Consider the following 15,076-nt stretch of genomic DNA (forward strand, 5'->3'; position numbering starts at 1 on the left):
CGGAGGGGGGTTATCCAGGGGACTCACCACACCTGAGGAGCCTGCTCAGCGCCGCTGCCCGTTTCCAGCACACACCTGTGTGTGAGGAGAAAACCGTGAGGTAGCTGTGAGGTAATCTGCGGTGGTGCTGTGTGAGGAGAACGGCGCCGTAGGAATCAGCACTAGAGGCCAAGGACTCAGGCAAGATGGCCGCCGAGCGCAGCATATGGAGCCTGACGCAGCCACAGGAAAATGGCCGACCGCAATATGCTCCTTTACAGCGCAGCTACAACAAAATGGCCGCCAATGGGATTTTCAATAGGAATTGAAAAATCACCCAAAAAATGGCGCCAGAGCCTCCAGAATAGCAGCAAAACGCTGCAGAAAAGGAGGACCCCCGGCAGTAAAAAAACATAGGCCAGCGCACAATCCCTCAGCAAGGTCCCCCCCCCCCCACAGCAATGAAATAGAGGGAAAAAAGGGAGCAGGGAAGGAAGGATATCCAAACCCCAGGAATGCTCAGCCGTACCACCCCACCTAAGAGGGAGGGACTGTACTTACCCGTCCACGCGATAACTTACCCGTCCACGCGATAACTTCGCTGACGCATTCCAGACAGGCGTACAAGCGCAATGGAGGTGGTCGTCTGCCCGGTCCTCTGTGAGTGAGACAACACCACAGCCCAGTCATATGTGGACCTCAGAGCAAAGCTCACTGGCCATCCTAGGAGTCATGGGGCATGTCGTGGCAGACCCAACCTCTTTGCAAAGGTGTGCTCACGCTCGCTGGCCGGACTGAGAAGACTAGAACGATCTATAATACCCAGCCTGTCTCTCAGCCGCCAGAAGTCAAAAATAAATATAAACTTTTCCTCAGGGCGCTGGGCCCAAAAGGGAGCCATACATCCTTCTCCTTTGCTAGGAAGAACGAAACTGAGGCTGCATGCTGCAGTGAGGAGGGTTATGTCTGAAGGGACCGCCCCCTGGTTTAAGGAGCCATGTCCATCCATGGACGATAAGAGAAATTACATTTTTTTTGCTATATATATATATATATATATATATATATATATATATATATATATATATATATATATATATATATATATATATATATATATATATATATATATATATATATATATATATATATATATATATATATATATATATATATATATATATATATATTTCTTGAGTTTAAATTTGATATAGATTTTTCTTTTTTACATTAAACATTTTAAAATGTAGATCGTGCATGGTGACATAGGGAGGACTGATATATCTCTCCATCTAGATTCTCCATCTCCAAGGGCTTGACAAACCCCAGGTCGCAGAGTGGTGCATGGTGGCATAGGGAAGACCGATTACTGGATGTGATTGTGCAGTCATAATGAAGCTCACATGTTGGAAAAAGAATGCCATGCCTGCTTGGATCAATGCTGGCGTTTCCCACCCGGGGTCTCCGAAGAAACGTGGTACTGCCCAGGGATCAACCGCATTACGCTCTCTGCTGACGTCAGTTCCAGTTGCCGACCTCAGTTCCATTACACGCTGGTTTCGGACGGCTTCTCCTCCGGTCCAGGCTACATCCCGGGGAGCCCTGAAAATCGGAGGAGAAACCATGGTATTCACACCTCTGCCAGGAACCCCCTGGACCTGGATATAAACCTGTACAGTTTGATACTGAACATGGAGGCCAGAAGGTCCACATTCAGCCATCTGCAACAGACCTGAAACGCCTTTGGAGTAACACCCTTGAAACCATTCAGCAACCGAAACTGGGGCTATGACCCCTTGGTTCGGAAGTACAGAGTGCCAACTGGAAACCGGTTGGTCTCTTTTTTTTTTTTATATAATTGCTTCTTTTCTTTATAACAAATTACAACACATACACAAAAAAAGAGGAAACATGAACAAATAAAAACAAGAAAAATACAAAAAACCTCACCATACATATATAAAAATACATAAAATTAGCCCCCCCCCCCCAGGAGCACTCAGATTTTGTCTTACTTCCCCTCCCCCCCCCCAATCCACCCTCCACCTACAAGAGGTAGAGAGAGATACGAGGGAGAGAAAAAAAAAAAAAAAAAAAAAAAAAAAACGTATTTCGTAGCTCTTTAAATCCCATCACCTTATGACCCCCCCTGCCACACGAGAAGGGGGGGGGGGATTTAATAACACCCTATAATAAAAAGAAAATAACTTAATAGTTCTTTATTTCGCGGCTGTGACATCTCTTTGAAACCCCACTTCCCATTCTTATGACCCCATCCCACCAAAATCCTTCAGATAAAAAAAAAAAAAAAAAAGAAGGGGGGGTGGGGGAGCTGCTTCTCCCTTATTTCTTTCCCCTTCCCCCCCAGCCCTCTGTGCTCTTCATCCAGTGTTGACTCAATTATTTCCTCCTCTCTACTGTGCAAGTAATCCAAATTAGTGTTGTGAAAAAAAAAATATATAATAAAACGGTAAGTAAAAGATAAAAAAAAAAAGAAAGAGAAGGAAAGGGGGGCCAAAGTCTGTTCTCGTTCCCATATGCTAAATCCTCTCTCTCTGGTGCCCCCATGGGGGGGGGGGGGGGGGAGAGAGAAAAAAAATAGGATTTTTGTACGACGGACACAGCATTCTTTGACATTAGGGTTATATCCGCTTTCACTAGGAGAGTTTAGGCAGAAAAAAAGCACTTAAAGTGTTAAACACAAACCTCAGTGCACCTCCTCCCAGGGGGCGTGGCCCCCCGGTATAACCCACACCCTGCTCTAACAGCCTCAGTTCGTAACAAGCAGTACAAACAAAGGAGGGGTGGGTGCTGTGTCAGTCTATGAACTCAGAGAAATGGATTTTACGGTGAGTACAAAAATCCTATTTTCTCTTTCGTTCATAGACGGACACAGCATTCTTTGACATTAGGGACGTCCCAAAGCAGTGTCAAAAAATTCGAGGGGTGGGAAATAACACAGCAAAACAGGTTACACCCCAAACAAAACCGGGAGTTGCTCAACAGAGAAACTCCTACCATAAAACGCCGCCTGTAACATCTGCGGCCGAAGGAGGCATCAGAAGATGCACACACATCCACCTCGTAAGACCTTGAAAGTGTGGATCGACGACCAGGTCGCTGCCATATACCCCTGTAACACAGAGGCCTGATGCCAGAAAACCCAAGAGGCTCCGATCGCCCTGGTCGAATGCGCCGTAACCCAAAAGGGAGGCGCCAGCCCCTTCAGGGCATAGGCCTGAAGCACAATTCGTCGGATCCACCCCGAAAAAGGGGTGGCTGACGAGACTACCAGGCCCCCTTGTAGGACCAGCCAGCGACGCGAACAGTGAGTCCGACTTCCGAACGGAATCATAGCAGATAAGTACACTCGTAGGGCCCGAATCACATCCAGAGGATGTAAAGTGGCCACCTCCCTGCATTTCGGTCAAGGACATAAGGATGGAAGAACAATGTCCTCATCAACGTGAAAAGCCGAAACGACACTGGGGAGAAAAGACGGCTGCGGTCGCAGCACCACCTCATCCTTATGGATGACCAAGTAGGGAGCCTTGCAAGACAAGGCCGCCAGAACAGACAAACACTCGTCTGATCGAGGTAATTGCTACCAGAAAAAAAATCACAGTGGAAATGCCCACGCTGAGCCATGGCCACGTGACGACGCAGACCTTCCTGGGCTAGCACCCAGAGTCAAATGCATGAAGGGCAGGTACTCTAGCGCTGAGCTAAACCTGCTCCCCTTTTGTGACAGTCAACAAAAAAATCTCCCGAATGTCCACAAAGGGAGCATCCAGAAGAACCGAAAGGACTAAATTCAAGTCCCATGGGGGTAGTGGAGGGGCCACATGCCAGACGCCCAGACCAGACGTACGCACCAAGGAGTGCGACGCCAAGGCTCATCGAAAGTAACAGCCAGAGCAGAAAACTGACTCCTAACCGTACTTAAGGCGAGAGCCTGATCCACTCCCTGCTGTAAAAAACAGCAGAATCCTGGACACCACGTATGTCCGAGGGTGCCACTTCATCTCCTCACACAGAGATGCAGGCCTTCCACGTATGATGTAAAACCTATGTGAGGTAGACTCCCGTGCAGGCAGCACGGTAGAGACCACTGAGCCCAATAGGCCTCGGGCCCACAGCCCCAGGCTCTCAACAGCCACGCCGCTAAGCCAGTGGCTGTAAAAAACAGGGTGGATGATCGGACCCTGCAACAGAAGATCAACCCCCAGGGGAAGACGCTAGGGGGTGTCTGCCACCAGACGCACCAGGTCCGCGTACCATGAGCGACGCGGCCAATCTGGGGCAATCAGGATTGATAGAATTCCCTCGGCTTCCACTCTGCGCAGCAGTCGAGGAAGAAGCTACCGAGGAGGGAAGGTTTAAAATAGGCGACAGTGATCCCAAGGAGCCACCAACGTGCCTGACGCGTTGGCCCATGGGTCCCTTGACCTGGCCAAAAAACATGGCACCTTCCGGTTGAGGCGGGACGCTAGAAGGTCCACGCATGGAGTGCCCCACTTTCGGCACAGACACTGAAAACCCCTACGGGTGGAGAGACCACTCTCCTTGGTCTAGCGCAGTCCGACTCAGGAGTCGGCCCGCCAATTCCATACTCCCGGAATGTACACGGCCGATAGAGCCGGAACGGACCTTTCGGCCCACCGAAGGATGTGCGCGACCCTCGTCGCTGCAACAGAACTCCGTGTGCTTCCCAGATGGTCGACGTACGCCACAGCGTTGTCGGACAGGGTCCTGAATGGTCAGCCCTGTAGATCCAGGGACCACCAGGCAAGGCAAAGCCTGATCCAGAACACCGATTGGTAGGTGGGACTCCACCTGAGTCCAGCGCCACAGGGCTGACTGGGTGCCCCAAAAAAAACCCTCCCCAACCGGAGAGGCTGGCATCCGTCGCGACCACCGTCCAGTGACATGGCAGAAATGCCTTTCCAGCCCGAAGCACCGGAAAAGTCAGCCACCACACCAGGGACCAGGTGACTCAACTGAACCTGGTAATCCAGGGATGACGGAAGCTTGTCCCCACGAGACAGCAGTTCCCTCTGTAGCACCCTGGCATGGAATTTGGCATACGGAACCGCCTCGACAGAGGCCACCGTCAGACCCAGAACCCTCATGCAGAATCGCAGAGATGACCACTACTAGGTCGACAACTGCTGCCCAGCAGATTGCAGAGTCTGAATTCTTTCCGATAGGAGAAAAATATTTCCGCCCCGGCGGAATCCAGGACTAGTCCCAGGAATTCCAGTCCCTGAGACGGGACCAACACTGACTTCTGGACAAAACAGAAGTCAGCCAAACTCTTGGAGAGTCTGACACGTGACAGACATGGCTCCACTAATTCAGAGCTCGAAGAAGCGTGTGGGAGAATTTCGTACAGACATCCCACAATAACAAACCCCCGCTGCCACAGCCGGGCCAGTATCAGAACGAGCACCTCGGTGAAAACCTGTGGTGTCGACACCAAGCCGAGCGGGAGGGCCACAATGAAAAATGGTCCTCTCTGACCGCAAAGTCCAGAAACTCTGGTGCTTTGAGCATATGGGAACATGCAGGTACGCGTTCACGGCATCCAAGGACGCCAGAAAAACCTCATCCTGAAAGTTTGCACTTTTACAAAAAAACAAACAAAGGCCTGAGGCCCAGGATTGGACGGACCCCGTCCTCCTTTGGGGACCACAAAACAGATTGGAGAAAAACCCCGGAGCCTGTTCCACAAGGGAACTGGCACAATCACTGCCCTGACCAGAAGATCCTGGACAGCCCCTGACAGAGCCAACCGGCGAGCCAGAGGATGGAGGGAAAAAACCCGTTTGGTAGACGAGAGAAATCCTGTCTCGCACCCAGAGGAAACTACCTCGCAACCCAACGGTCAGAGAGGAGAGACCTCCACCGAGCAGCGAATTCGCGGAGCCAGCCCCCCACCCAAGATGCGAGCGGAGGCAAACCTCCAAGCGGAAGCAGGCTTGCGGCACCCGGGGCGCCTGTGTCCTCAGTGGACGTCCTAGCCCCCTGAAAATGTTTTCCTGCCGCACTTGGCGGGCGAAAACCAAAAAACGCATGGGGAACAGTAAATGAGGGCCCTCGCCTACAGTGAGGCACCTACCCTTTTTTAGATTGCGGGAGCAGAGTGCTCATACCGCCCGTGGCATCCTTTATGATGACAGAGACACCCCTGCGTACACCCCCACAGGGCAATACCACCAGGGACTACTGAAAAGACCGTCCGCAGACCAACCCCCAGCCATACAAGGCAGGGCAGAAAACATGGCGGAGGCCCTGGAGAGCATATCCGGGGTCGACAGACAAATATCTGACCTAGTACCAACTGGTCGGTCAGGACCACGCAGGTCATAGAAGCATTCTGCGCCTCCAGCTCCCCGTCCGGGAAATGTCTGCGACACCAGAGTCCCGGCCAAAACCGGACTCACCACCGCCCCCCCCCCCCCCCCCCCCCGCTGTGAATATGGAGCGACCACATTCACAGCACCCCTATCAGCGGGAGCCCCTTCCCCAGGTAATGTGGCAGCCTTGTTTCAAAAAACAAGGAGAGAGAGAGAGAGAGAGAGAGAGAGAGAGAGAGAGAGAGAGAGAGAGAGAGAGAGAGAGAGAGAGAGAGAGAGAGAGAGAGAGAGAGAGAGAGAGAGAGAGAGAGAGAGAGAGAGAGAGAGAGAGAGAGAGAGAGAGAGAGAGAGAGAGAGAGAGAGAGAGAGAGAGAGAGAGAGACGGCACCCAAAAGGGACTGACACCACCTCCGAAACCACCATAGCTAACCCGCACCGCAGTGTTAAGAGCCCCAACAACAGCACCATCAAGTGCTGACCCTGAAACAGGGCCATCCTCACAGTCCGTGTGGACTTCAGCCAGCAGCTACTGACAAAAAAACAAAACCAGACGCCTCAGCGAGGCCTGATTCCCTGTCAGAAAAAATACCCAGGGAGAGGCAGAGGGGGGAACAAGTGCAATTCCCACATCCCTCCAACACTCCCATCCTGACCCAAAACGCCTCAGGGACTGCCAGCACAGCATCCCTGGAGGCCACAGGGACACTAAGGGTTAGCATCCCCTAGTACTGGCAGGCTCCACAGGACATCCCCCCAGCCGCCACAGAGAACAGGGAAACCCCCCCCCCCGGAGGACTCACCGTCCGACCAGACCGCCGCTGCCGAGAGCCAAAAACGCTGCCTGTGCCGCACCATCCAAAAGGAAAATGTGCAGAGCCGTACGCGCCGTCATCCTAGGCACAAGAGCTGTATCAAGATGGCCGCCGATATGTCTGCGGGCTCCGAGAAAATGGCCGCCGCAATTACAACTGCGCCATAAAACACCGCCAGCCGCAAAATGGCGCCCGAAAAAAGCTTTTTTTTCAAAAAACACACAGCAAAGCCCCAGTGACACACGCAGTACACAGGCCCACAGGACCCCCTCCGCACGTATGGCAGCCCAGAAAAACACAGCACCCACAGCAGTAGCAGCCCCCAGGTCAGACTGAGCCCCCCAAGCGGGGCCCCCACCTCACGGCCGTCACCCAGAAACTGGGAAGGAGAGAGAGGAAAAAAGGGAGAGAGGAAAGCAGGGCAACCCTCAGTCGACCTCCCCAGGGGAAAATTCCAGCCAGACCACTTACCTGAGCAAGAGGCCACTACTTACCCGTCCTGCGACCACCGGCTGGAGGTATCCCAGACAGATCCAACGTCCGCTAAACGGCATGGCTGTCGGCCAGACACACTGTGACAAGGCCATAGAGACCGGTCATATGTGTGCCCTAGAACAAAAAGTTCCCCGGCCGCCCCTGGAGCAATGGGGCCTGTCGTGGACGTCCCAAAGCTGAGCTAAGGGCCGGCACACGCTCGATGTCTGAACATGGGGGGACTACAAGAGTCGAGGACCCAGCCTGTCACCCAGTCGGCTGTTGATAGAAGAATCACAGGATTCCAAAAATGTAGGAGCAAAATAATAAAAAGCGAGAAAATCGCAAGAAAAAAAATCTCCAGAGTACAGGAACTCCAGAGTGCCTGACTCTCCTGACGGTTAGGCAGGAAAAAACTGAGGCTGTTAGAGCAGGGTGTGGGTTATACCGGGGGGGACACGCCCCCTGGGAGGAGTTGCACTGAGGTTTGTGTTTGTTAACACTTTAAGTGCTTTTTTTCTGCCTAAACTCTCCTAGTGAAAGCGGATATAACCCCAATGTCAAAGAATGCCGTGTCCGTCTATGAACGAAAGAGACAAATGTATAGTCTCACCCTTCCCTCTCCATCCGCCCCCGGGCCTCCCTGCCCCAGGCTAGTCCTACCCTATTTCAGGAGAGTAATATATCCACCCTGCCCATACATCCTTAAATTTGTCCTGTTGGTCCTTAACCGTATGTACCCATCTCTCTGCTTCCATTATCCTCTCTACCTCCCTTTACCATTCCATTATATTAGGGACTTTGGGTTGTTTCCAATATCTAGGTATCAATGCCTTTGCTGCATTTAACAGGTGTGGTGTAACAATTCAATTTATGAAACTGGTTGGTCTCTGAAGGAGAAGATTTGATGCAGGGCCATCTTTAATATTGATTGGACCCTGGACAAAACATTTCTTGGGACCCTTTCTTCCATGCAATTTCACTCTCCACTCTCTGAGACATACAATAAATAGCAGCTAGACTCAAAATCAGTTTACTGTATCAGATCAGAAAGCAATTGCAATTGGTTGCCAGAGGTTACAGTATACCATGTCATCACCTCTTACAGACTGGTTGCTAGAGGTTAGGGCACATCATTTCTGCTTGTTGATTGGTTGCTAGAGGTTACAGCACATCTCCTCACTGCCTGCACACTATGGACTGGGGAGGTGAGCAGGACTTTCAATTCTGCCCCTTTACCTCCCTAGTGGGCTGCATTCAGTATAGGTGATGGATATGAGCTCAGGAGGGCATAATATACATATGAGTGCAACCTTTATTTACATATCGATGCCACTGGTGGTCACAATTTACATGTCAATGCCACCAATATTTACATACCAATGCTGGTTATTTACATGTAAACACAGGGTCTGCAGGGAAGTCACCCGTAAATAGGGCAGAGCTGAGAAGCATTAGTCGCAGTACTTCACACAGATATTGGAACACGGCACAAGACTAAAACGTCAAGGGACAAAGTAAATTTAAACCAGGATAGTTGACAAGTATGGGGCAGCTGCTTTGGGCTCCATAACAATGACAGGGCCCAGGAAAGATTCCCCCTTTGCCCTGCCTTAAAGACTGCCCTGATTTGATGCCAGAAACCAAGCAGGGGGCAGGATACAAAACTTGAGTTGAGCTGGGAATTTTATTTGGTTCCGTTATATAAAACTTGAGTTTATAACTCCCAAGATACCACTTCTTGCAACCAGACATTAGGAATGGACAGAGGTGGTATAGTCCAAAAGGCCAGGCTCAACAGAACCACACCGGACAGCTGCGAGTCAGTGGAGAAAGCGCCAGAAAAAAAATTTGCTAGGATAAGGAGGGGGTGGGGGCATGGGCATCTACTGAATTTTTTTTTAGGGGGGGGGGCGCTTCGGCGATACAGTTGCATTTTACCCTTTCTTCGACCACTAGCGGGGGTTAAAAGCGCCCCCCACATTAAAATGTCAAAACACCCCTCTGTGCCCCCTGCATATTTCAATATCTTATTGTCACTACTGTGTCACAACTGCACCTCTGGACCCCTTTACATTACATAGCACCCCACAGCTCTGGACCCCTTTACATAACAGCACCCTGCACCTCTGGACCTCTACATTACACAGCACCCTACACCCCTTTACATTACACAGCACCCTGCATCACTGGACCCCTTTACATTACACAGCACCCCTTTCCCTTGACTGAAACACTACACTATATTGACAGTATATTTATTTCAGGTCTTTTGGAATGAGGGACAAATGGATTTGATTCCAGAAGAGGGACAGGCACTCCAAATAAGGGACAACTAGAAACTATGCCGTAGGCTACAACTCTGTGTTGTGTTTGCTCTGCGTTTCCAGACTTGCTAAAAACACATCAGAAAATAGTCTAGTGTTACCTGTGGCAACAGATGTTGGCACAAACAAAGCACAGGCCTGGTAAACAATATAAAACGGCGCTCCCCTCCCTCTGTCTTCTGGCGCTCGTATCGTATGTCACGGAGCTGGGTCTGTGTGCAAGGTCCCGCCCCCCTAGTTCGGCTCGTGTGATAGGCGGAACACTAGAAGACTATCAGACGAGCCGAACTACGGGGGCAGGAACTTGCACACAGACCCAGCTCCATGACATACGATACGAGCGCCGGAGGACAGAAGGAGGGGAGCGCTGCAGTCGCCGCCTTAAGCGGCCCCAGGGCCAGTTCGGCCCTGCTCCTGGCTCTCTCTGGCGATTCCAGGGGGGGCAAACAACCCCCCTTGCCTTATGGAGCGGACGCCCATGGGTGGGGGGGAACCACCACACACAAAAAAAACAAAACAAGGCATGCTCATAGTAGGAGGTGCTCTGCCCTATGATGCTCCATGTCTGTTTTCCTGTGTTAAATCCTCCTGTAGACTACAGTATAAACCAAAATGTCTCCTAATGGACAGGAAAGAAATTGATATGAATACTGTCCACCCAGGAGAGACCCAAAAACTATCTGCACTGCAACAGAGGTCTGTGTTTGGGTATGATAAAAGGGAGGGGGGGACAAACATTGTTTTAAATAAATATATACCTGTACTGTAACATTTTTACATGTCTGAACAACCAAGAGATTTGTACGCATTTTCTTACCTTTAATGCTACAAGAAGAGTTACTGTTTCCACAGAATAATATCCTCTGTCCACATAGTCTCCCATGAACAAGTAGTTGGTATCTGGGGATTTCCCTCCAATTCTGAAGAGCTCCATGAGGTCGTGAAACTGGCCATGCACATCTCCACAAACTGTTACAGGACATCTTACATCTTGAACATTTGACTCTTTTGTAAGGATTTCCTTTGCCTGCAGATAAATTACACACTATAAATACACATTTCACCCCAAATTTTTTTTTTTTATCATTTTAACAGTTGTATAATAAGCCAATTCTGTGATAAAGTACCAACAGAAAGGATGGTGGCATCAAAGTTCTTCAGAAATTCAATATCAGTTTAAAACTACCAGGAAATAAATACAATAAAATGCCTTATTCTTCATTAAATTTTTAGTCCTAAAACTCGTCAGTTATTTTACCATTTGTACTATAAACATTTTTTTGGAGCAGTTCATTGACAACTCTTATTGTGCCAAGGCCCCACATATTGACATACAGCATTGTGTCTGTTGCAGACTCCTAGATTTTAAAGCAACTCTGTTCCAGGGAAATTAAAGCGGTAGTGAAGTATTTTTTTACTTTGACCTACAGGCAAAGCCTATAATAAAGTGGCGCATTCGCTCTGAGGGAGACGCTGTCGGACTTGCCGGAAATAAGTCTTCTGCTCACGTCGCCGGTGCTGCGATACCCAGAAGACACACACAGAGGGAAAATATTAGCTCCATTGGCGTAGATCGAGATCACCTGCCGACGCCTCGTTCTAAGGCAAGTATTTCATAATGAGCTAGTATGCAGTGCATACTAGCTCATTATGCCTTACAGGTTCAAAAAATAAAAAATCTGAGTTTACTACCTCTTTAATGTTTCCATGTGGAAAGGGATAAAAAAAAAAAAAAAAGGATTGGTAGCATTCTGTAGTCCAGCAGGCAGGGTTGAGAACAATGCTTGGGATTTTAGTGCAATAAAAACACTGTTGTCAGCTCAAAGAGGATGTTAAGAGCACGCTGACTTCCTGGCATATCAACAGGTATTTTCAGTACTTGCAGAATTTTAAAAATATGAAAAATTGGGAAACGTGCATGTATGGCAAAACCTAAAAGTTGTTTTTCCTTTTTTGAACCAATGGAACTTTCACACTGGCAGCACCCAGGCGTCGGCAGTAAAGCGCTATTTTTACCTGCTCTACCATAGTATTTGCAGCGCTTTTAAACCCCTCTAACGGCCCAAAAAAAAAGGGTTAAAAGTGCCGATACCCACACATCTCAAAGATGCTGCTTGCAGGACTTAGCTTCCTGCCAGCACACTGCTCCAGTGTGAAAGCACTAGGGCTTTCACACTGAATAGAGGCACTTTACCGGTGTGAAAGCGATGTGAAAGGGGTCTAACATACTAAACTATACTTGTGTGCCAATAAAATTAAATAAGCTCTATACTGTATTACAGACAAGTTTTGCTCAACATGGCACGGAGGTCAGCCCTCTATTAGATGTTACTCCTGTGCAATCACCATAGCCATCCCCTATAGCATGGTTGTCCAACCTGCGGCCCTCCAGCTGTTGTGCAACTACAAATTCAATCATGCTTCTGCCTTTGGGAGTCATGCCTGCAACTGTCAGCCTTGCAATGCCTCATGAGACTTGTAGTACAGAACAGCTGGAGGGCAACAGGTTAGGATTTCATGCCCTATAGAATAATTTCCTACATCTAATCAACCGGTGCTAGACACCAAAATAAAAAGATGCCCAGCTCTCTCCAAAATTCCCTTCACAATGCTATCTCTATGGTTTATGAAATTTACTCAGAAATGCACTCAATGGGAGACGGAGTAACCCAAATTGAAAATCAAATGGGAGAAGTGACAGAAACAGTTAATGACTTTGTGGATGCCCTGGGACATACACAAGATGATCACCAAAGGTTAAGAACCAAGATGGCGCACCTAGGTCTCACCGCAACAACGTAAAAATAAGGTGACTACCTGAAAATATTCTCCCATCTTTTCTTAATGACTGTGCCAGACAGCTAAAGATATATTTTAATAATTTTATCTTAAAATATAAAACGTAGTTTATTCAGCACGAAATGGAGCTTGGTTATGTAAATTCCAAAGATAGAGAAATATACACACACACAGGGTTTGACAAATTTGCTTGGAATCTAGGAGCCAGCTAAAAAAGTTAGGACCCAGAAAACACACCCATCTCGACGAGCTTGCGCGCAGAAGCGAACACATACGTGAGCAGCGCCCGCATATGTCAACGGTGTTCAAACCACACATGTGAGGTATCGCCGCGATTGGTAGAGCGAGAGCAATAATTCTATCTGGACCTCCTCTAACTCAAAACATGCAACCTGTAGATTTTTTTAAACGTCACCTATGAAGATTTTAAAGGGTAAAAGTTTGTCGGCATTCCACGAGCGGACACAATTTTGAAGCGTGACATGTTGGGTATGAATTTACTTGGCGTAACATTATGTTTCATAATATTAAAAAAAATGGGGATAACTTTACTGTTGTCTTATTTTTTTATTTAAAAAAGTGTAATTTTTTCCCCAAAAAGTGCGCTTGTTAGACACAATTTCACAGTAAACATGAGATAAAACAAAGTTCAGGAAGATTCCTTTATCCCATTGCAAATCTATGTACACTACAAACTGTACGAGTGTTTGAAGGGAAATGCATCTGTACCAGGCTAAATGTGAGGAGGAAGGGCAAACAGTAAAAATTAAAGTGAAACCACCTCAGCAGCTTATAAACCTTGTGATCTTTCTGCACATAGCTAGAAGTGCTTTACTCCTCCCTTGAGGAGCAAAACAGCAGCAGGCTGTAAAAGAGACCCAGTTTGGGAATATTTACTATATTGACAGCTTATTATTTTAAATAGAATCTTTAATATTTAAAAACAAAATTAAGGTTTTCCAACCACCAGCAAGAATGAGTCCTTACATTTAAAAAGAGCAGTTGTCATTTCAGACATCATGGCAGCGCCACCTGATGCCGCAACGTCCCTCACCTTGTTGTGTTAACTGCTGCATAACCAGCTGTCCCATTAAAGTGAATGGGACTGTCAGTGAGTTAACAGCGGGTCAAAGGAGGAGCCGTAGTGGGACAGAGATGACAGTTGCCCTTTAAAAATTATGATTTCACTTGAGTTGAATTAAATCAAGCCTTTTTATTGGCTATTTAAATCGAATCCACCCTGAAAGCGAGGCGTTTAGTGTACAGAGCTGGGAGCTGACCCAAACTACAAAATGGACGCAGACCTGTCAAAATCTACCTGCCAGCTGAACGCCATTATTAAACTTTTCAATTACCATAACCTCACAACATTCCCCATCAGTGGGGCTTCCCCAATAAATAATGGTCACTTAAAATGAGAAGGAAAATAACATCTACACAGTAGAGCAGGGGTATTGAATTAAAATTCATGGAGGTCCGATTAGTAAAATTTTATTCCAGCCGAGGTCCGCATCGCAGTTTTGTGCGATTAACCCGATACTTTACATCGCAGCCCAGGGGTGCAGGCACGACACACCATTCGTTTGAATGGGCTGCTGCGCCTGTGTTTCTGCTGGGAAAAGGTCCTGGCATCTTTTTAAAAAGGCAGCCACATGGAAACTGCATGATGCGTTTGTACCATGCAATTTCCATGTGCAGAAAATTGCACTTTGCATTTTAGTGCATTCACGTTTTCTGTGCAGCACCTCATTTTGTGCGCAGCTGCTTGTTCCCTTCACATCTCCCCCACCACAGCCCTGTCCCCCTTCACATATCACCCCACACAGTATTACCCCCCTTCACATATCCCCCCTACACAGTATTGCCCCATCACATATCCCCCCCACACAGTATTGCCCCCCCACACAGTATTGCCCCATCACATATCCCCCCCACACAGTATTGCCCCATCACATATCCCCCCACACAGTATTGCCCCATCACATATGCCCCCCACACAGTATTACCCCCCCACACAGTATTGCCCCTTCACATATCCCCCCCACACAGTATTGCCCCATCACATATCCCCCCCACACAGTATTGCCCCCCCACACAGTATTGCCCCATCACATATCCCCCCCACACAGTATTGCCCCATCACATATCCCCCCACACAGTATTGCCCCATCACATATCCCCCCCACACAGTATTACCCCATCACATATCCCCCCACACAGTATTACCCCATCACATATCCCCCCACACAGTATTACCCCATCACATATCCCCCCACACAGTATTACCCCATCACATATCCCCCCACACAGTATTACCCCATCACAT

General features: G+C 48.5%; 1 protein-coding gene across 1 annotated transcript in view; it reads right to left on the reverse strand.

Moving 5' to 3' along the window:
* Positions 1-15,076, reverse strand: part of PPP2CB (protein phosphatase 2 catalytic subunit beta) — a 42,643-nt gene that overhangs the window by 18,791 nt on the left and 8,776 nt on the right. The window contains exon 2 of the mRNA XM_040325343.1: positions 10,769-10,978. Within this exon, the coding sequence (XP_040181277.1) occupies positions 10,769-10,978 (210 nt within the window). The remainder of the gene's footprint in view (positions 1-10,768; positions 10,979-15,076) is intronic.

The sequence above is a fragment of the Rana temporaria genome, chromosome 1 (assembly GCF_905171775.1).
Source record: "Rana temporaria chromosome 1, aRanTem1.1, whole genome shotgun sequence".
Lineage (NCBI taxonomy): Eukaryota > Metazoa > Chordata > Amphibia > Anura > Ranidae > Rana > Rana temporaria.